This window comes from Trichoderma asperellum, chromosome 2 (assembly GCF_020647865.1).
Source record: "Trichoderma asperellum chromosome 2, complete sequence".
Lineage (NCBI taxonomy): Eukaryota > Fungi > Ascomycota > Sordariomycetes > Hypocreales > Hypocreaceae > Trichoderma > Trichoderma asperellum.
The window spans coordinates 6,819,318-6,840,360 of NC_089416.1; the positions used below are offsets into that span (position 1 = coordinate 6,819,318).

The 21,043-nt window shown below is 42.7% G+C and overlaps 11 protein-coding genes across 11 annotated transcripts; 7 read left to right on the plus strand and 4 right to left on the minus strand.

Moving 5' to 3' along the window:
* The first annotated feature begins 229 nt into the window (after nucleotides 1-229).
* TrAFT101_004556 (uncharacterized protein) lies at nucleotides 230-1,388 on the plus strand. Its single transcript, XM_024907176.2, has one exon. The coding sequence runs from the start codon at nucleotides 369-371 to the stop codon at nucleotides 1,269-1,271; it is 903 nt and encodes a 300-aa protein (XP_024765636.1). The 5' UTR covers nucleotides 230-368; the 3' UTR covers nucleotides 1,272-1,388.
* A 975-nt stretch (nucleotides 1,389-2,363) lies between these two features.
* TrAFT101_004557 (uncharacterized protein) lies at nucleotides 2,364-3,126 on the plus strand (the record flags this gene model as incomplete). Its single annotated transcript, XM_024909207.2, has 2 exons — nucleotides 2,364-2,945; nucleotides 3,004-3,126. The coding sequence occupies 2 exons, from the start codon at nucleotides 2,364-2,366 to the stop codon at nucleotides 3,124-3,126; spliced, it is 705 nt and encodes a 234-aa protein (XP_024765635.2).
* An 88-nt stretch (nucleotides 3,127-3,214) lies between these two features.
* On the plus strand, nucleotides 3,215-3,814 carry TrAFT101_004558 (uncharacterized protein; the record flags this gene model as incomplete). Its single annotated transcript, XM_066127211.1, has 1 exon — nucleotides 3,215-3,814. The coding sequence occupies one exon, from the start codon at nucleotides 3,215-3,217 to the stop codon at nucleotides 3,812-3,814; it is 600 nt and encodes a 199-aa protein (XP_065983320.1).
* A 1,946-nt stretch (nucleotides 3,815-5,760) lies between these two features.
* Nucleotides 5,761-7,354, plus strand: TrAFT101_004559 (uncharacterized protein). Its single transcript, XM_024910447.2, has 2 exons — nucleotides 5,761-6,310; nucleotides 6,368-7,354. Exons 1-2 carry the CDS (start codon nucleotides 5,880-5,882, stop codon nucleotides 7,188-7,190), a joined length of 1,254 nt encoding a protein of 417 aa, XP_024765633.1. The 5' UTR covers nucleotides 5,761-5,879; the 3' UTR covers nucleotides 7,191-7,354.
* Nucleotides 7,355-7,534: 180 nt separating this feature from the next.
* On the plus strand, nucleotides 7,535-8,531 carry TrAFT101_004560 (uncharacterized protein). Its single transcript, XM_024901621.2, has 3 exons — nucleotides 7,535-7,684; nucleotides 7,742-8,181; nucleotides 8,229-8,531. The coding sequence occupies exons 1-3, from the start codon at nucleotides 7,642-7,644 to the stop codon at nucleotides 8,436-8,438; spliced, it is 693 nt and encodes a 230-aa protein (XP_024765632.1). The 5' UTR covers nucleotides 7,535-7,641; the 3' UTR covers nucleotides 8,439-8,531.
* Nucleotides 8,532-8,998: 467 nt separating this feature from the next.
* Nucleotides 8,999-9,522, minus strand: TrAFT101_004561 (uncharacterized protein; the record flags this gene model as incomplete). The annotated part of the gene is made up of 2 exons (XM_024898828.2): nucleotides 8,999-9,387; nucleotides 9,450-9,522. The coding sequence occupies 2 exons, from the start codon at nucleotides 9,520-9,522 to the stop codon at nucleotides 8,999-9,001; spliced, it is 462 nt and encodes a 153-aa protein (XP_024765631.2).
* Nucleotides 9,523-10,905: 1,383 nt separating this feature from the next.
* On the minus strand, nucleotides 10,906-11,983 carry TrAFT101_004562 (uncharacterized protein; the record flags this gene model as incomplete). Its single annotated transcript, XM_024909205.2, has 3 exons — nucleotides 10,906-11,397; nucleotides 11,460-11,915; nucleotides 11,972-11,983. 3 exons carry the CDS (start codon nucleotides 11,981-11,983, stop codon nucleotides 10,906-10,908), a joined length of 960 nt encoding a protein of 319 aa, XP_024765630.2.
* Nucleotides 11,984-15,827: 3,844 nt separating this feature from the next.
* On the minus strand, nucleotides 15,828-17,160 carry TrAFT101_004563 (uncharacterized protein). The gene is made up of 4 exons (XM_066127212.1): nucleotides 16,643-17,160; nucleotides 16,246-16,550; nucleotides 16,034-16,190; nucleotides 15,828-15,980 (listed from the first exon to the last, which is right to left on the minus strand). Exons 1-4 carry the CDS (start codon nucleotides 17,058-17,060, stop codon nucleotides 15,967-15,969), a joined length of 894 nt encoding a protein of 297 aa, XP_065983321.1. The 5' UTR covers nucleotides 17,061-17,160; the 3' UTR covers nucleotides 15,828-15,966.
* Nucleotides 17,161-17,251: 91 nt separating this feature from the next.
* On the minus strand, nucleotides 17,252-18,660 carry TrAFT101_004564 (uncharacterized protein). Its single transcript, XM_066127213.1, has 4 exons — nucleotides 18,565-18,660; nucleotides 17,953-18,509; nucleotides 17,800-17,869; nucleotides 17,252-17,733 (listed from the first exon to the last, which is right to left on the minus strand). Exons 1-4 carry the CDS (start codon nucleotides 18,607-18,609, stop codon nucleotides 17,425-17,427), a joined length of 981 nt encoding a protein of 326 aa, XP_065983322.1. The 5' UTR covers nucleotides 18,610-18,660; the 3' UTR covers nucleotides 17,252-17,424.
* A 1,322-nt stretch (nucleotides 18,661-19,982) lies between these two features.
* Nucleotides 19,983-20,285, plus strand: TrAFT101_004565 (uncharacterized protein; the record flags this gene model as incomplete). The annotated part of the gene is made up of 1 exon (XM_066127214.1): nucleotides 19,983-20,285. One exon carries the CDS (start codon nucleotides 19,983-19,985, stop codon nucleotides 20,283-20,285), a length of 303 nt encoding a protein of 100 aa, XP_065983323.1.
* Nucleotides 20,286-20,324: 39 nt separating this feature from the next.
* Nucleotides 20,325-20,974, plus strand: TrAFT101_004566 (uncharacterized protein; the record flags this gene model as incomplete). The annotated part of the gene is made up of 2 exons (XM_066127215.1): nucleotides 20,325-20,582; nucleotides 20,726-20,974. 2 exons carry the CDS (start codon nucleotides 20,325-20,327, stop codon nucleotides 20,972-20,974), a joined length of 507 nt encoding a protein of 168 aa, XP_065983324.1.
* Nucleotides 20,975-21,043: the final 69 nt, after the last annotated feature.

Here is a 21,043-nt window from a genome sequence, read left to right on the forward strand (position 1 = left end):
GATACATCAACGGTGAAATGCGAGATTAAGGCTCAACACAGGGAAGCAAGGCTGAAATTACGTCACATTGCCCTACAACTCCCTTCGAGTCTGAGTGCCGCAGAGGCGGGTTGACGTAGGCTCGCGTTCATTATTTCCGAATCTTGCGACTCTGTAACATCGCGCGCTCGGGCGGAGATAAGGCATGATAACAACATCCGAATGACTTCAAAGCCCGGGTAGCTGGATTATAAAAAGGTCTTATGCTCCATTGTGAATTATTATATATTATATCCTTTATTAAAAATCTACCAATACATACTTCCCACTTCTGCTGAAGCAAACTACAGGGGCAGCAGTACGAGCGCCTAAGCGCACTGTTATCTAATATGGCGGACCTGGAGACAACCTCCCGCGAGACTAATGCCGCGCAATTTATCGAATATATCGCGCCTCGCCGCAACTTATATCCTTTCATTGATCCCACCAAAGCTGATTTAGCTGGGAAATCTGTTTTCATCGCCGGCGCCTCAAAGGGCATTGGAAAGGCCACTGCCATAGCCTTCGCAACTGCTGGCTGCTCTCGGATTGCAATTGCAGCGCGTTCTGGACTAGACGAAGTTACAAAGGCAATTAAGGGTGCTGCGGCTAAAGAAGGCCGACCAGAGCCTTTTGTACTAAGCTTGTCAGTGGACGTAACATCGGAAGAATCAGTGCAAGCTGCAGCTGAAACCGTCGCTGAAAAGTTTTCTGGGAGTCTCGATGTTCTAATCTGCAATGCTGGCTATTTGGAAGAGTGGTTTCCAATCGCGGAGTCACGGCCTAACGACTGGTGGAGATCATGGGAAGTTAACGTCAAGGGCACATATCTATGCCATCGGTTCTTCATCCCACTTTTGCTCAAGTCACAGACAAAGACAATAATAAATTGCAGCAGCATTGGTGGCCATAGAATCATGCAGGGTGCTTCAAGCTACCAGACCGCCAAGTTTGCGCTCGCCAGATTTACCGAATTTGCAGATATGGAGTACTACCAGCAGGGATTGATTGCTATCAACGTACACCCTGGAAGTGTTCCCACAGAATTGGCGCTTAACATGCCTGAATATATGCACAAAGCACTGATTGATCCACCAGAGCTAGCAGCTCATACGTTTGTCTGGCTAATAAAAGAGAGACGTGCGTGGCTGTCTGGTCGGTTCATCAGTGTATGCTGGGATATGGAGGAGCTCGAGAGAAAGAAAGACGAGATTCTACAGAAGAATGCACTCAAATTTCGTATAGTGCTATAACAGAGAAAACCGGTTGATGGGTTAGAAGAAGACAGATTTGGGAAAGTCATTTGGCGATAGATATACAAATATACTAAGACTTGCTCTCATCTTTGCAAACTTGACCTTGGACTCTAAATGTATCCATCTAGAGCTGGCTTCAATGGTAGTGAACTTTTATAGCTGCCAATCTCGTTTATTAGCCTCCTAGTCAAAACATCAGGAGTGGCAATTGCTTTCCCAGATGGCAGGAGCAAATTACACAGTAGTCACTGGTCTTTTTTTTTTTCTCTTACAGAGTCATTGAATAGGATTGAATAGGTATTACAGGGTACTAGTAGTAGAAGTGTAAAACCATTGAATGCGTTTTATAGCAAATCTTGGCACCAACGATAATCTACCACGCTAGGGCCCGCCAGAATAAACAATTATAGCGCGCTTTTAGCGCCTAGAGATTTTAAGCGAATTATAACCTGTAAGTGGTCTACCTCTGGCGCTCAACGTCAAAAGCTCGGATGTATTCAACAGGGTTGATGTATCATTTATCCACATAATAAGGAAGGACGGATAAACAGCGTGTAGCTACGTCGAAAAGTTACCTTATTGGCAAAACTTAACATATGCTGAATTGAGAGAGAGCTACCAAAATACTACAAATCGTATTTTTTGGAGCTAATCGGTCGCTTTCTTTTCCGTTTTTGAAGCCGCAGATACTATTTCTAGCAGTAGTACATGGCCTACAGGAAAACTCCCGTCGTATAAAACGCTCAATGCCATCTATGCCAGACCCCTGGCAGCTCAGTGGATGATAAATTGCGTAAACGGAGCCAAATATCACTCAATGAGGAGAGAGCAGATTGCGTGATAATTCCAATAATTCCCATCATTTCTCTTTCCACTCAGCGCATCTTGTAGGTTTCTGTCTCTAGAGTGATAGTATTCTATTTTCTCGGTATAGTTTTCGGCCGACATCTCTCTTTACAAGATAGTATTGTGCGATGGAAGCGTATGAGTATAAGATGAGCTTCAACTGCTTGTTTGTAACCCTTCCATCGTCTCAGCCACTGCATCCAGGAAAGGAGCCATCTCATCACCTCGATGGTGACTAGAATCATGAGGCTCCTAGCAGCCCTGGCTCTTCTTGTGCCACTGGTGGCATCGCGTTCTCTAGAACCAGACTCATCAAGCCCACATACTGCTAAAGTCAGCTACGATGGATACCATCTTTACAGAATAAGAGCTGCGGACCAGAAAGAAGCTGAATTCCTCGCGAAGCGATTTGCTACGTACCATACAGAGCTTACTTCTCGTGGGTTTGAGGTCATTATTCCGCCAAATGAAGTTCGCAATTTCAACGAACTGGGTCTCAATGCTCGTCTGCTGAGCGATGATATCGGATCACAAATTCGGGATGAAAGTAAGACACCAACTTACAAGCGCGAACTACACAAAATTGGAGAGCTACCTGATTTGAGCTGGTATGATTCATTTCATGCATATGAAGATCATCTCCAGTACTGGGATGATCTAGTAGCTGCTTTTCCAAATAATTCCAAAAAGTATAATATTGGTTCTTCATATGAGAACCGTACCATATATGCTTTCCATTTCTTCGGTGATAAGGGTATAAAGGGAGATAAGCCCATCATTTTGTGGCATTCCACTGTTCATGCAAGAGAATGGATCACAACATTGGTACAGTTACCTTGCATTCTATAAAGTTATAATACCATCTAATAGGAAGCTTTTGCAGGTAATCGAATACTGGGCGTGGCAGCTCATTGACGGATACAAATCAAGGGATTCGGACATTACAAAAGTTCTCAACTACTATGACTTCTGGCTTGTTCCATTTCATAATCCAGATGGCAAGTAGAGACTTGATTCAAACGCTTCTGATAAAATGCTAATGCTAGTTCTATCTATCGCACGCAGGCTTCTATTATACTCAAACCACTGATCGAATGTGGAGGAAGAACCGCCTGCCTCGTAGCAACACAACTTGCATAGGAACAGATCTTAACCGTAATTGGAAGTTTGAGTGGGGAGGGGAGCCAGGAACGGGAGCCGCATCTACAGATCCATGTGATGATACTTTCCAGGGCCTAGGCCCAGGTGATACACCCGAGAATATCGTACTATCAGGTCTCTCGGATAAACTTGGGGCATCACGGAAAGGGATTCGCTCGTATATTGATCTTCACAGTTATGGTCAAAAGATTTTAACGCCACCAGGGTGGACATGCAATACCTCTCAGTACCCACCTACACTCCCTCGGATGATTGAGGTTGCAGAGGGTTTTGCCAACTCTGTACAAGGGTATGACAGCCGCAATGAAACTTACCAATATGGAGCGGGCTGTGATATTGAGTATTATTCGGCTGGTAATGGCCGTGACCACCACTATGGCGTTTATGGCGCAAATCACTCCTGGACTCTAGAACTAGACCCAGTGACATCTAGCCAAGGTGGCTTTGTCCTGCCTCCGGAAAACATTTGGCCTGTTGTGCAGGAACAGTGGGCTGGGGTGCTTTGGCTGCTCAATGACGTTTGGCTCAATTAGTCGAAACTGGGTGGAACAGGCTACAATACGCAAGGTACATTTTCATCAATTTGACCAATTGGCCATAGTTGACAAGTTGCATCCTCGGGAAAGGGAAAAGAATCGCATTAGTAACGTCATTTTATAACCCCTTACCCTGCTGAATATCAGGGCTGAGCTATTGTATTAATGTATATTTGACTCAAATAGCAATCTTGTTGAAGTGTAAGAGTAAGAGTTTCCAGTAACTTGCAAGCAAAGTATCTTGAAACCATGTAGTATTCTTGGAATACTGTCTGTCTGCCAAATTTTCCCAAGGTCACCTGAGGTTTCCATTTAAAAATATCACTAATAGTGTATATGTTAATTGATGGCGAGTAACCCCTTCCGTAAACTTATATGTAATCTAGGAGCTCGCAAAAGGGCACATTATAGGACCGATCTTGGAATTTTCCAAAAACGGCAACAATGCCCGTCTTTAGACAAGGTTAAGACGTTTCCAGCAGCATATCGCTATCTGAATGAAATTATAACGATGTGGTTGTAAACACTTGACATTAGCCGCTTAGTTTCTTTTAATTAATAATCTTGATTAATGAACAGCCATTTCCAATGTCTGGTATCCATTCTTACCCACAGTATAATTGCCAATCTTGGTGATTAATCGCGAAGACTACCGCAACTTATTCCCTCCATCATAGAAGACAATCACAAACCGAAAAATGTATAAAGGATATATCTGGTTGAAGCTGAAATACTTATTTGGATTCATGACTCTACAAGTTTCATTCATCCACTTTTTTGCTTCAAAACCATGGCGAGAAAATCGTAACGGTTGTTGGTGCCACCAGTGTTCAAGGCGGATCTATTATTGATGAACTCCTCAACGACGATAGATATCATATCCGTGATGTTACTAGGAGCCTCGAAAGCCGGCCTGCCAAAGCCCTTGCCACTAGAGGCGTTGAAGTTGTTCAGGCTACAACTGATGACATTTTGTCTTTGGCCGAATCATTTCAAGGACCATCTGTTGTATTTGGGGTAATGGACTTTTTCAGCCTCTTTACTACGCCATGGCGCTCTAAGAGCCATGGAAATTGAGTCTTGTCAAGCCCTCAACCTGGCAAAAGCGGCTGCTGCAACGCCAACACTTGAACACTATATTTGGTCAACCCTGCCTGATGCAAAAACACAAAGTTCAGGAAAGTTTTTGGTCCCTCATTTTGAAAGGCAAGAATATTGCCCACCGCTTCATTCTGTCGCAGCCTGAATTACTCTCTAAAACCACGTTTCTTATCCTGGGCTACTATGCAGCAAAACTTCTACTGGCAAACACATAGGCCAATTTTTATTCCAACGGCTGACAAGTATATTCAGCTGAATGGGTACCCGGCTAATACGCTCCTGCGTCCGATTGGTGATGCTAAAAAGAATATTGGAGTTTTCATAAGGGCTATCATGGAGCAGCCGCGCAAGACTTTGCCTGGAAAGTACGTACGGGCTCACACGGAAAGCATTACCAGTGGGGAAATACTACAACGGTGGGACGAAGCTCAGGGGAAAGGGGCAGAATATATTGAACTTGAGCCATCGGAGTTTAATAAAATATGGCCAGATTGGGCAGAAGAATAGGGATCATGATGCAATACTTTGGGTGGGCTAAAACGGCCAGGACGCAAAACAAAGGCCACATAACGCGAGAGGATCTGGGAATAACCTCGGGGCTTGTAGATATTAAAGAGGCATTCTCTACAATGGAGTTCTAGGTATTAAAATACATAAATGAAGAAGTATTTTGGCGGTCACAACAAGCCTAGCCGATGTTCTATTTGCTAGCCCATCTGATAGTTGCAAGCAGTCTCTTAAGATCGGTGCGGGTACGGATTACCTAATGCCCGCAATACAGCTTTCGCACTGAACCTGCGGGGTAAATCCAAACTATTGCAGCAAGCATATATCTACGGAGTACTGAGAACTGGCTCTACCAACCGTGGTATAAAGCCGCACCTCATGGAGACTTCTTCGCATCTTTAGCGGAGGGTATTATATCTAGATCTTCATTCAGCTATTGGCCAAGGCTGTAAAAATGTTGCCACCGCATTCTCTTCTCCCGTCGAGGATGCTCATAAGGTCTCTGTTGGTAGCTGGGATCACTAGCCACCCGATGCTGCTTGCTCCCGGGCTTTCCATCTTGAATTTCCTATCTCAACCACGTGGCCCTCTTTTTAACATCGAGAGAAACCCCATATTACATACTATACTGAAAAGTTTGTTGTATAACCACTTCTGTGCAGGAGAAAACGCCAGCGAAGTCAAAGCTACGATCCAAAACATAAAGAGTATGGGATTCCGCGGCGTAATCCTAACTTACGCCAAGGAAACCTCTGGAAAGACTTCTAATGAGAGGGTTTTGTCTAACGATGAGTCACAAAGTGTTGATGCTGAGATTATGGCTTGGCATCAAGGCGTACTGCAAACAGTCAAGATGATCGGCGATGGCGACTTCTTAGCATTAAAGTAAGATTTTTACCATTTATGAGTGCTGATAGCATTCTAATGCATCTGGGAGAACAGATTAACTGGAGCTGGGGAAGCAGTAACAACTGCCCTTTCATTGGCAAAGCCTCTTCCTAAACAGATGGAGAACGCTTTGCTCGATATCTGTGATGAAGCAATTAGTCGGCATGTAAATGTGTTCTTGGATGCAGAGCAACATCACGTTCAGCCAGGCATTGACAAAGTTGCTCTATATTTGATGCGCCGTTATAATCGAGGTGGCGTAGCTGTGGTGTTCAATACGTATCAGGGGTATCTAAAGTCAACTCCACGTATCATTCTTGATCATTTGCACAACGCGAGGGAAGAACAATTCGTTATCGGCATTAAATTAGTCCGCGGCGCATATATGAGCACGGAGCCTCGCCATCTCATACACGATACAAAAGAAGAGACAGATATATCTTACGACAGTATTGCTGAGGGACTTATTCAAGGTCAATATGCGAATTGGACACAAGACGAGGCTTTTAGTTCTCCGAAACTAGAGCTATTTCTTGCAACTCATAACCGCCCGAGTACTATCAAGGCACAAAAGCTACAAAACTTCCGAATGCATGCCCAGCTACCTCTTATTCGAATTCAATATGGTCAACTACTAGGAATGGCAGATGAAGTAAGCTTGACGCTTCTTCAGTTGAACAAGGAAGATACCTCAGGTAAGCCGTTCGCGGCTACAGAAGTATATAAATGTCTTACATGGGGTACACTGAACGACTGCATTTTTTACCTCTTACGACGCGCCAACGAGAACAAAGACGCTGTGACGAGAACTTTAGCGGAATACAAGGCCTTAAAACGAGAAGCACTAAGGAGAATGACGAATATTTTCTCGTCATAGCGATCGCGGGGGGTCGCTTGTGAATCTGCTTTGGATATAGCAGTTCGTGAAAATTAAACTTCTTTCTTTTAGAAAAAATAAATAGGCAATGTAGAAAACTCATGTCTTTTGATCGCCCCATATATTAAATTGAGTACCAATTCCAAATAATTGCGCAATAGCAGGCAGCTTACATCTGCTTACGCACCAAAACAAAATCCCGGAGACGTGGTTTGAATTTTTATCTGAAGTATATTTAAGCCACTTGTTTGCCTGTGCGGGGCATCCAAGCGTATTATAAAGCAGGAAATTGCATCAAGGCGCACATCAATCACGCATTAGCTGCCTATAAAGAGGACAAATCCTTCTTGTCTTTATTTTCGACTTTGCATGATATAGCATTTTTATCTTTTCTAATTGATGTATTTGAGCGGATACTCTCCACGCAGTCAATTATTCCATCGCGCAAGAAATGGCCGCAACTATCAAGCTTTATACCAATCATGGCTGCCCTTGTAAGCTGCATGCTGGAAAATATGCATGTGTGTCATTGAGCTGATAAGGAATGACAGGGGCTCACCGGGCTCATATTGCATTGAATGAGCTGAAGCTACCGTTTGAAGAAGAAATCATTGATCTTAGCGTTCCTCGTACACAAGAATACCTGGCTATTAATCCCCGCGGTCTTGTTCCCAGCCTTTCATATAACGGCCAAATTATTACGGAATCTGCGATCGTCGCCCAATTTCTAGCTGATGCTTATCCATCTCATTTAACCCCCACCGGTGGCACGCCAGAAGCAGCTCTTGCTCGTACTAGAATTAATTTCTTTGTCGATACATATTTTACCAAGGCAAATTCTCAATACCAAAAAGCCATCTTTGCCAAAACAAACGAGGAGGCTGAAGAGGCGGCTCAGGAGTTCGTAAAGCAACTTGAGAAAGAGGTTGAACCCCTACTGAGCGACGCGGCACCGTATTTTGGAGGCAGTAAGGCATTGACACTGGCCGAAGTATGTTGCATGAAGATGGAAGATGTGGCCATACTAACTTTGAATAGGTCCTTACCGGCTCATTCATTCTTAGACTATTGGCTCTTCCGAAGAATGGGGTTGGACCGGAGAGCTTGATCAAAGACTTACCTACTAAGACTCCCAATTTCTATAAGTGGGCCAACGCCGTGATTGAGCACCCTAGCGTGAACAGCATCTGGGATGAGGAAAAAGTGGTGTCCAAGACCAAGCTCATACTTGCGAAACGGAAGGCTTAAGAGTTACCATCGCGAGATGCAATCTCTCGTTATTAGTGAGATAATAAAGTTACAACATTAAATATGCTAAATAAGAGCATTGATATACGAGAGCTTTAAGAAAAATTGCAAAGATCAGCGTAAATGTCACAGTAAGACATGCGCCTGTCCAAGGGGCGGCATTTGTATTTCTATAATCTGGGACACTATCCAAACCCTAGAAACAGCCAATTGAAACAGGCAAATGACTTCACCAATGCTGGTTTTATACTGTATGGATGGGCCGGAGAAGGGGGTGTTAGCCCTAGCTACTGGTACACCCAGCATTGCTCACCAGCAATACCTATAGGTTCATTGCTAAACCCTTCCTTTCATCCAATAACTCTATTCATAACCTTTATAGACTATAATAGCTTCCAAATGGTTTTCATGTTATTATAACAGATATGAATAGCGTAACATAATGTATTTTTAGCATCTGTATACCTGCAGGACAATCTTATATAGAAGAGAAAGAAAGAAAAAAAGAGAAAAAAAAAAAGGTGTAAAGGATATAAAAATCTGCCCGTATACCTCAAATTTCAGTTCTTTTCCAGGTAGACATTGTTACAAATACCCCCAAATACATCCAAAGCATGATATAGGTATTCTTGCACATTGTTGATCCTGGCGGCCAAGTCTTGGCCTAAAGGAAGCGCCCTTTCTGCTTCGTGACCTTTACCAACGCCTTCTCCTACGACAACATCATAGACAGCTTTCATAGCTTTATCTTTATCTCCATTAGGCGTAAAATTTCCAGTAGACATCATATCCATTATCTTTTCCGACAATGATCCTTTATAGTCCTCCGGCGGTGGGTTTTTACCCAGTACCGTGGCATTACCCATACCCGTATTGAAGGTCCCAAGAAGCACGGTTAACACTCGAACATTGAATGCCTCAACTTCTTTTGCAAGTGCTTTTGACATACCTATATGGTTATTAGCACATTAATATTTAATTCTTAGCTCAGAAGAAAATAACTTTGCATACAGTCTAATGCGCCTTTGCCGGCCGCATAAGCACCCATTGACGGATTTGACTCTAGAGCTGCGCCGCTGCTCATGTTGACGATAATACCAAACCGCCGCTGGCGCATATGCCTAACCGCAGTTCGAATGAGACGGCTTGGACCGAAATATAGTGTTTCCATCAACGCACGAACTTCACTGTCCGTGAAGCATTCCACAGGATTGTACATACAATATCCAGCGTTGTTGACGAGAACATCCACGAGCTGTCCCTGCCGTTCAAGCTCTTCTATTGCCTTATCGCAGCCGGAATCGTTAACATCCAGTTGGATCCATTTACCGCCATTATTTTCTATTTCAGAAACAAGATTAGGTGTGCTGGAAGGATCGCGAGAAGAAGCAATTAAGTTGTGCCCGTTTGCCCGAACAACGCGAGCTAATGATAGCCCAAAGCCAGACGAACATCCAGTGATCAACCATGTCAATGGTCTCTTGGGAGTAGAATATATAGTCGACATGTTTATATGATACAATAGGCTGTGTAAAAGTATTTGCTGTTGTGAATGTAGGTGTGAATAAAGGTGTAAAAAGACCGCCGCTCCATGGCAAATCTAGATGCTTTATATACTTATCTCCCGAGTGCACATTCATCCTGTGGGCAGCCTTTTTTTTTATTTGTCAGTATTCATTAATATAGTTAAATCCGTTTATCTTCGGATTTAAATGTCTTAATCCCATACAATTAAGTTGGTATTCACGGCATTGAATATTCTACCGTCAAGAAACCGGTCCTGAGTCTTCACGGCCGTGTGGCATCCAAGTATTTGGCACGGATTTCCTTATCTGGCAATCTTTCCGGAGCATTCCCCGCCACAGCCCACTTATATTAATGCATATGTACTAGACTATGTAGTGCCGTGCACGCACACAAAGCTCCGGCGTCGGAATAGCTGCAATGTGAGCAGGTAGCTACGGCCTTTGAAACGGTCTAGAACTCCAACTAAAAGAGTTTTCAATAAATGCTAAAGAGCATACTCTATATACAATTCGCATTTTGAGTAGATAAACTATAGTTAGAGATACTAAAGAAGAATAGACGACATATTATAGGCGAGCAGCAATTACTGCTTCGACATCAGCATTTGCACTCCTACCTAGACAGGTTGGTAATTTCTCGAGTCTCCTTTCATTCCTCCTTCTTTTGTTATAGATATCTCAAATTCATTTATCCGAGCGGACATTAAGCCCTTACGTGTGGTGTGATTACCAGCTACTTGCACAATGTTCAAATTCTCAAGTGTAGAGTCAGGCACAATTCCAATAACTTTCTTTTATATAAATGTACCTGTAACGGAAAAGCTATTTACAAATCTCAAGTATTTACACACATATGAGATAAATAAGATACCAAGAAACAAATAACTATGTACGTCAACTGTATCGAACAGACAACAAAGAAAAAAGAAAGAAAAAGTTTCTTAGTTCTGAACGATGCCGCAGCTACCAGGGTTGTTATCGCAGTTGCATTGAGATGGTGCATTGACCCAGCCGGTTAGTCGGTTTGCAATATCACTAGCATAGCAGTGAGTAGCAATTCCGTTTTGAAGCTGGCCGGTGCTTGAAATAGAGCCCGAGTTGTAGATACGAGCAGCTCGGTAAAAAGCCGAAACATCATTACGGCCAGATTCATTGATGCAGTTGGCAAGGCCATCGCCACTATTGGTACCAGCAGTACCCTCGCTGATCATCTGGTAAATAGTTGATGAGGGGCAAGGGTTCGGGACGTTGCCATTCTCATTGCAAGTGGCCGCACCATTGTGATCTTGCATAAGGCCAGGGTTTCGAACTCCAAAGTTGGAGGTGTTGACACGGACGCAGCCGTGAGACTCCTGCATAATAACAGCCAATATAAGTCGATGGTCGACACCAGTAGCAGCAGCAGCCATCTGAATGCCATCCCAGATAGCGCCCTAAAAATAGTCAGTCAGAATTTACTTGTCGCTATGGTTAAATGAGACTGCAGTCAACGCACCACTTCAGGACCGCTGTCGTTGGCCTGAGGAGTTGGCAAGTTGCCGCAGGCGGCAAACATCTGATTCTTGTAGTTGTTAAACATATTCTCGAAGGAAACCCACTGGCTCTGAGCAGGCCAACCGGCGCCAGTGCTTCCATCGCCCCAGTACATGGTATAGCGATCGACGCCGTTACCAACGCCATCTTGAATGTTAGAGTTATCGAATCGGGCAACACCATTAGTAACTCTCTCCCCTGTGGTTCGCGCCTTAATTTTGTCGCCATTGGCAGCGGGCGCATCAGCAGTCTTCGAAGCCGGAACTTTGCTAGACTTTGAAGGCATGTAGTTACCGCCGTTGGGTTTCTTAGGGGAGAAATCAACAGTGTCAGGTACAGAGGCGGTAGGACCATCAGCAACAGATGGTGGATAGGGTACGGCCATAGCCGCACCAAACAACAGAGACGCAACAACAATCTAAACATGTTATTAGCTTAGTTGAACGTGCAGCAGAGTGACTACAAAGTACAGACCTTCTTGACCATCTTGAACGATTTTAAGGTCCGTGGGGAGATATATCAGTTGATAGATACTGTTGAATGTTTGGTGAACGATGATGTTCTCCTTATGAGTAATGAGGATTGGGACAAGAATCGAGACATCTGCTCTTTATATTCTCAAGACGATGCCGCTTATGAGCTTCAAAATGCGTAATTCGTGACCTCTATTCTAACTTCCTCTTCGAGCAAAACTCGACTCAAAATTCTTATTACATTCATGTAGGGCTTACCTTATTTTACATTTGTCGATAATTGTAAGTTCTTAATCTAGTTAGATTTTTCTGAGCGGGCTGCCATATCATCAAGCTTCCAATCTAGGCAATTGTGCAGGGCCCATTTCTTTAGCTTGTTAAAACCTTAAGATGGTCTCGAAGCTACTGCCGTTTAAGACGCGTTTGAGTATTAACCTATATTAGGCGCCCGAGAATTCTAAGCTATAACAAACAACGCAAGAGAGGCAACTCTCTCTCATTTTGAGCTAGACGAAAATGTTCCAAAATGCCACGCTACGCTCCGGCAATACTACAGTTTAGTAATATATCAAAGTGCTCATATCAAACACAACATTTGATCTCGATATCAATCTTCATACTATGGAACTACACTACAGCGTTCAACTTATACAGTACAGGATGACTTTTTTTTTTTTTTTTTTTTTTTTTTTGACTTTTGTTGGAGCACATTGGATATAGGGACCATGCAAGTCAATGTAGCCTGTAAATCTTATATGCGGAGGTAAAGTCACCTGGGGCTCAGATCGTTCGGCTAAAGCCGGATTTGCGAGTGGTATACTACAAAAAAGGTTAAAGTGATTAATTAATCCATGCAACTACCAAGACTCTATACTACCTTGCCAAACATATTTTGAGAGTAGACGGTCGAACAGCTGCTCCGAACCGCCCCAATTGGTGGAGTATATAGTGAAATTAGGCATATAAATAGGCTCTGGAAGCCAGGGGCATGTAGTCTTAGGTCAGCCTCGGCATGTTCTACGGCCAAATCCCGCTTACCGCTGTATGGAGGTAGCCCTAATTGGCAGGTATTGGCATCTCAACAACTTTGGCTTTGAGAGAATTGTGCAGAATTGTAGTGTGCCGCGGAAAAAATAGTCAACAAAACACAATTTATGATTGCACTGTCTGTATGAGTAAGGCTTGGCGGTATTAGGTATTAGGGCCAAGCTGCTAGTAGAGATGCCATAATGAAGGTCCGGCGTTGTTATTGCTCGGTGCATGGAAGTCGGACACTTGCGGATTACTGAGCATAGGTGCTATAACCAAGCACGAGGTTGTGAATTCACTTATATCTTATTGCCTGTCAGAACCACTTCTAGAATCCTATTTTATTGTGTATTAAACAGCATATCAAATTCAAATTCCGAGATTGTTTAGGCTCCCAAATGTCAAAATTCAAGGTTAATGGATATCGATGCAATAACAGCCGAAAATACTGATCTCGGATGTACCAGCTTCTGCATCTGGGATACATTGCAGCCGAGCCACATAACTGGGCCCCTGTAGTTCATGCGCAACTTTGACTAGCTAAGCGCATGCATGCAAGTGTATGTGGATTCTAGGGGACAGCACGAGACATCGCTGCCTGCGCCTTCAGAGATCTCTGCTCCTCCCCGGTGGAGGCATTGGGGTACCTGTAGAAAATATTATCTGTCAAAATATCCACGTAGTTTCGGCCAACTTTTTCTTTTATCATCCTTGCCACGAGCATAGAAAAGGCAGGAGCTCGTCCTCCGCCCGCACCGCTGCACTGTTGGTATAACTGGCGCGCCCGAGACAAGGCAAATCGGGTCGGCCCAAAGACACGCCCAGGACGCCGCATGTTTATTGCTATTTTTATAGCAGCATTAAACCCCGTTAGATGCACTTGAACTTGCTCTTGTTACATACCTGTAGTATGATTATATGTCTTGGCTGCATTAAACCGTTGTTTTTTTTTAACTAAAATATTGGGAAATAAGCATATATTACTCGCTTATCAAGGAAAATTACACTGTCCGTTTAAGGCCTGGGAGCTAGTCCATGAACTGTTGCAAGGCTCACTACTCCAACGTTACATACAATACTCCGTATTATAATCCGTTAATCGTATTGCCACCACCAAAAAGCCTCTTCTGGGTGCCTATTCCTGTAGTATGAGCAAATTAGCGCAGCAGAGGCCAACTAAAGGAGTACTTCTACCGCATCGTTTTCTTCTCTAGGAAATTAACAGGAACTACATTCAGGTAGTCCAACAAATCTGAAGGGCTACTTCTTACCCTATTAGGCAGCCGGGGACTCGAGGGCGCGCGCGCCGTAATACTTCGCAGACCGCGTTGCTTAGGGTCGACATAGAAATTCGTAATAGCAGAGCGAGAAACGGAAACTCGCTACGGAATGCCACGTATTCTAATAACTTAATTGGCCCAAACACTCACAATAAGTTCTTAGCTTCTCCGTAAATGCACCAGTAATAACAACACGCATCTTCTGTTCCTAAGTCTGGCCTTCAGCCTAAGGTTCTGGTATGTGGGTTGCTGTGTAAAATATAATCATGTCTGGTTGTCAAATCGAAACCATATTTGAGTAATATTAAGAGTCGTTTTAAGCTGGGACATTCTTTTTTTATTGATAGTTCAAATGTTGCACAATTGTGCAAGAAATCACTAAGCACATCAAACTTGCGTTATCACCCAAACAGCAGCATGCAATGTAAGATATAGAAGCCATCGACTAAATCCACAACTAACGATTTTCCTTCTGAAACATGACATCTCTTTGAGGTCTCAATTCTTCTACTTATAACTGTCTTATTTGAACTGGGTTTACTATTAATTGGACATGTCATCCAAGCACTCTGCTGTTACGACTGATGGATCATATTATATAGATGCAAAACGAAGAGTTTAATCCTGCAGGCCTTTTCCTTCAACTTTACTTTTATGTATAGATGTTAATAGGAATCCATAAGCGGCATGCACCATACGTTTTCCAGCCTCATCACCGTATTAGATCAATTCCAATGTGTCTCTATCACAGACCGACAACGCTGTATAGATCGGAAAGCCCGCTTTAAGAATAAAACATAGTATCATATACGTACATCAATCAATTGCCAAGCAGCAAGAATTTATGCTTGTAATATTCACGTCAGGCTCCGCTCTCAGACATGGCAATGTCATTGCGGATGACACCCTTCAAATCCAATTTTACCTAGCATCGATACCCATTACGAAGACGCATAGCAGCAAGCTTACTCTTCGTGCACTGCGCAATGTCTTACTATCGTGTGATTATTCTGAATACGAATAATTGTATTTCCAGTAAGTGCTACTGGCCGTCGTTGCGGGCAATGTGCTGACTGCATGAAATGAGTTAGACCCGATTGGAATTGCCATTCAATGCTGTTTACAGCCATGTCACTAAGACTTATACTTAGGCACCTTTCTCTTTTCATGACATGTATGTATAAAGCTCTTTCTCTTCTCGCTTTATAATACACTTTTTATTAAGAGTGAGGGATATCGCCTGTGATTGAATAAATTATATAAAGAAAAATAAAATAAAACAAAATAAAATAAAAAAAATAAAAAAATAAAAAAAATAAAAAAAATAAAAAAAATAAAAAAAATAAAAAAAATAAAAAAAATAAAAAAAATAAAAAAAATAAAAAAAATAAAAAAAATAAAAAAAAATAAAAAAAATAAAAAAATAAAAAAAATAAAAAAAATAAAAAAAATAAAAATTAGACACAAGGTACCACTACCCTATAGGATTGGAATTGGGAATTGTTTATCGCTCTACTTATCGTATATATGTATCAATAGAGTGGAAAGGCACTATTGAACAGGGAAATGATGACCTAATCTGACAAAGTGAATCTTGGAGGTTTTACATGCAAGTATTTCTGCGATCTAGCTAGTTCACTATAGAGCAGGAACTTTTAATATACTTTCTTTAGACGCAGTATCTCTCTCAGCGTTCGCAGTCTGGATTATATTTAGGTTAGGTAATTTACCGAATTGAGGATGGGGAGACTCACCAATTGGATTCCGAAGTGCTACTGCGCAGGTTAAGGTATCTACCAGAGCGCCGAGAAAACCATTTAAACCAAGCTTGTCATTTCCTCCTTTCAGATCAACCATGCTTTTAGCAGCATCCATGTGCTGCTTTGACGTATTTCTATCCCCAATATTGATCTGCAGGAATTTCTTTTCAGTATTTATGCAATGGCATAAGCAGACATGTGCTTACCTCATCTGCAGCGAGCAAAGAAGCCTGGGCGATGGCTGAGTCACTCACCTGGCGATTCTGCGATGCAAGTAGTTCACTCATAGACCGTAAGCAAGCTAACTTATAGTAAGTAGCTAACTCTACATAATATTTGTTTTGCTCTTGCTTAAAAAGGCTACGGCAAGAAGAGAGCAAGATTGCGCTTAGCAATCCAGAGTTTGATAGCGCGAGAGGAATCAGTTCCGTGAGCATGAAGCGTTTCCATACATCAGAATTTGTGTATTTTCTGCAATGCCGCTTGCCAAAGGGAATAACAAAGGTTACATCTAAAATCGTGTCATTGAAATGATCAGCGATAGAAGCCCGTGCTTATTGATTGCATTACTGAGGAGGTTTGGAATAGTGATTAGGTACTTACAGTGGTGTAAAAGAAATTGCTCTGTGCGGTTGAACTCAAGGCCATGAACAGAGTATACATTCTTATGGAATGAAGAAATCGTTGACGTTTCCAAAAAAAGAGGCTGAGATGCGCGAGGAGGGTATAGAATTATTTCACGACCACCTTCATTCGCATGGCTGGAACTTGAGGCTTCCGCAGAGCGTGTACGGCCAGCGCTTACCGCTGAGTCTGAGGCGGATGCATGTGGTACTTGATTGCCCCCTTCATGTTTATCCTTCTGCTGTTGGTACTTGTTCATTCTATGCCTACGTACTCTTGCATGGCCGTGACGCGCAGCATGTGATTTTGCAGCTCTGTGAGACGATATTGCACTGTCTTTAGTTGGATCTGTGAGATAGACGAAATGTATGTTTTGCTTCTGTTGCGGCGAGCTCATGGTAATCGCTTATTGAACATAATACTAATATTTAAATGCAGCTCAACAAGTCATTTGGAATCATATGCAGATTGTTCACGAGAGTCCACTATAAGGGAGCTTTTGAGCTGATTTTAGGGTGCAATTTGGATGATAAATCCAAAATCGCTTTTCGGGAGACTACTTGAAAAGCACTAATTTTAAAATTTGCGCTATACTATAACTAGAATGCCAAGCCATGCAGTTTCCTAAAGCAGCACGGGCATTTGAAATTGCCGAGTTTTTTACGGCAGTTCTGCCAGCTTGGTAGGTTCTTCCTCACGTAATTGAGCGTTGCGAGGAATTGAGCTGTGAATGACGGATGTCGCGACCAGCCATTTCGCCTCTAAAAGTGATATGGAATTTCTTCTTCTCCCACTTCCTTATACAAAGCGCTGATAGCTTTGACAATGTCTTCTGGAAGAGGTCCTTGCTCGATGACATCGAGATTGGAGTTGAGTTGATCCACCGTAAACGAGCCAATGATAATCGCATCATCGTACTCGGTGTCAAGTACGCTATGATATGCAGTCCACCTTAACGCCGCAGCGTGGCCGCTAATTCCATGCTTAGCAGCCACTGCCAGTGCGTTTTCGGTTGCTGCTTCAATCGCAGGCTTCAAATACAGCGCTGAGTAGATTGCACCAAGAAAAGTCTATCTCTGTTAGATTAGACGCAGTCTAGACGTCTGATATGCAGAATACGAGAGAATGATACTCACTGATTTATCAAAACGGCCACCAGATATAGCATTTTTATGATTTCCGGCGAAGAAACCTCCTCCTGCGGGGCTATTGTCGAATATCAAGCTATATTAGCTACTTACTCTCTCCAATATGATCTCAGTGAGCGCCAATAGGAAACAATTACATACCTCCATGCGTAGAAGGAAATGTTGTGCCTGCGTAAGAGAGGAAATAATTCTTTTTCTCCTCCTCGGACAACTGGATTGTATTGCCCTTCGTAAACACTAGGCTTTACGAACGATCGACGCTCACAAATTTCAAGAACCTGTTTAACTTCATCTGCAGTAAAATTAGACAGTCCAAATTTCTTAAATTTACCCACTTTATATGCCGCGTCAATAGCTTCGCATGTTTCTTCAAAAGGAGTGGCTCGGTCAGGTTGATGCAGATACAGAATATTGATTTGAGCGATTTGCAAGGCCTCAAGAGATATCTCAATCTCTTGGGCAATCTTTTCCCTTTTGTGGCTTCCGGGCTCTCTCGAGAGCACTTTGGTATCAATAATGAAATTTTCACCAGCTCCTACAGCGCCTAGTCGGGGTTCAGATGTGCCTGGTGCGCCGGTCGAGTATACGCGGGCAGTATCAATTTGCCGGTAGCCACGGTTGTAGAAGGCATTGAGATATGCATTAACTTCGTCAGGTGTATCATAACGGGCTGTTTTGTCGACTTTTCTATCACCAAGCTGTAAATACGTTAGCAAAAATATCATTAGTATATGTATGACTAAGATAATGTACATTGCCAGCTCCAAGAATGACATTAAGACGGGATTGAGCTGTCATATTGAATGAGTGTATCGAAAGCACGTTAGGGTTTTAATGATTACGCAGCAGTGTTGACGGTAGATTCGACTGTAGCATCGCAACTTGACCTCAACAGCAGTGGACAGACTGTAATATATGTACAATGACGAAGCCTGTATTCACTATAGCATAGCTTTATTAGAAATCTCGTCCAATTGCTTCGGCAGCGATGTCTGTGAGTGTTCATTTACTGCATTCCATGGCCTGAAACTGCAAGTGGAGTTTCCAGTATTATGAGGAATGGCAATGTGAATGATAAGGAGCCGTCTTTGATCTTCTATTCCTAAAGTAGAAACTGCAAGGGTTTGATATCGGCAACTAATTATCGTTGTAGGAGACGAAATATAATCTTTTATTCTAAGCGCGAGAAAATTCGAGCCGACTAAGCTCTCATGGTACACAAATTAAGAACAAAGTGAGGAATCATTAGAAGATCACCATTTTTAAGCATTCTAGAATTGGCAGTTGCCTAAATTGCTAGTATGCATGAACATTATAATAAGTATACTTATGCTGGTGCTAAATTAACGAAATCGGAAGCTAGAAAAAAACAAGCCAAAAAAATGGAGCAGTATCTAAAAGTATTAGGGTATTTTACTTGACACACACGCGCGCGTGGGGAAAGAGAAAGAGAGGGAAAGAGAGTGAAATTGTACCGTTGTACATCTAAATACAAGACCTAGGTTCCCTCTCATATTGTGCAAACATATATCCTGCATAATGTTCATGATTGAAGCTCTTTCATAGCTCGAAAGCTTCTAGGTTTACATCATGATAACCTACTTCCTTTACATTAAGATCTTGATTGGTTTTATTTCTCGATATTTTATTTTCCTCAATCCATCAAAGTTGCATTTGTCGTTGAAGTAGTAGTGGTCGAGTGTCATTTCATAAATGTAAAACTTTCGCGCTCACAAAAATGTAGGGCTCTGACAATACAAAGCTAGATGTGATGTCGTAGGGGATATGCTATTCTTTGGGCGGCCTACATTCAAATGTAGAACTTTTAACACTCTCCAACTTATTCTTTCCTGAATGTAGTTGGCTTCAATGTAACATGTAACGCCCTCTTTTTTCTTACTATTTAGTCTTCTACTACCGAGGTTGCAGGTCGCCCACATATTTCGAGTCCGGAGATTAGTGTGGCTTTACCGACGGATATGTGAGCACCCGTACATTACCGTATATTAACCCATAGCTAGTATTAATATTTTAACTGTTCCATAGTAAATTTACGGGCACCTCTGTTTAATTATTCCAATAAGTTGAGCATGGCTACTCAGCAACGATGGCTCACTGCGCCCCCGTCGACACATACTGTTCGTGTTCGGCTTATAAAAGATGTCGGAATAATGAGCCTACCTTCAGCTCTTTTGCTAGATCCAGTAGCTGAGGGGCATGAAATTCTCAATGGAGCAGATACAGCATATTTGATTGAAAACGAAAACCTTGGAAAGAAAGCTGTCTTTGATTTGGGCGTTCGGAAAGACTGGTGGAATCTACCGCCCAAAGTTCGAGACCCACTTGCCTTCTGTGTTGGAATCAACGTTGAAAAGGACGTTCCGGAAGTCTTACAAGAGAGAGATATATCATTGGATACTATCAATGATGTCATCTGGAGTCATTCCCACTTGGATCACCGAGGGGATGTATAGCTCTTCCCGCCAAACACTACATTGAATTATGGGAAAGAGATGGCGGTTATGAAACCCGAAATCACAGGAACGGAAGAGGCGGTTTTTCTTTCGTCAGACTTCGCTGGACGTCATAATAATGAGATTGACTTCAGCAAATCCACGTCCAAGATTGGTGGATTTAACGCCCTTGGCTTTTATGACGATGAATCTTTCTATCTTCTAGACACTCCTGGTCACGACCTGGGCCATTTAAGCGCTCTGGCTAGGGCTACAAGCTCAAAAGATGGACATGGAAAGGATACGTTTATTCTCCTTGTTGGGGATGCTTGTCATTTTGCGGTGTCTTGAGACCAAACGTTTCGCACCCATTTCCGCATCCTTATCTTCCAAGGTCTACGATTGGGGTTTCGGAAATCGAAAATTCGGAGTCGCTGCTAAGACGCCATCCAAGATGTCAGCAGTCGCCACTATCTGCAGCTGGATCGGTCAAAGAAGCTCGCGTAAACCCATGGTACGACGTCGCCACTGGGCAGCTATCCACGTTTTTAGATCCGATAGTTGGTCAAAGAACTGCGAATACGGTGAAAGAGGCTTTTGATGAAGCCGAAAATGTCTTTGTTGCGGTGTGCCATGATCTGAGTCTATTGGCTGAGGAGAACGGAAAACCAGTACTGCCAACACTCAACATGCTCCCCAAGAAGGCATGAATACCTGGTATGAGAATGGTTGGAAGAATAAGCTGTACTGGAAGTGGGTTAGTCAAATAGGCAAAAAGG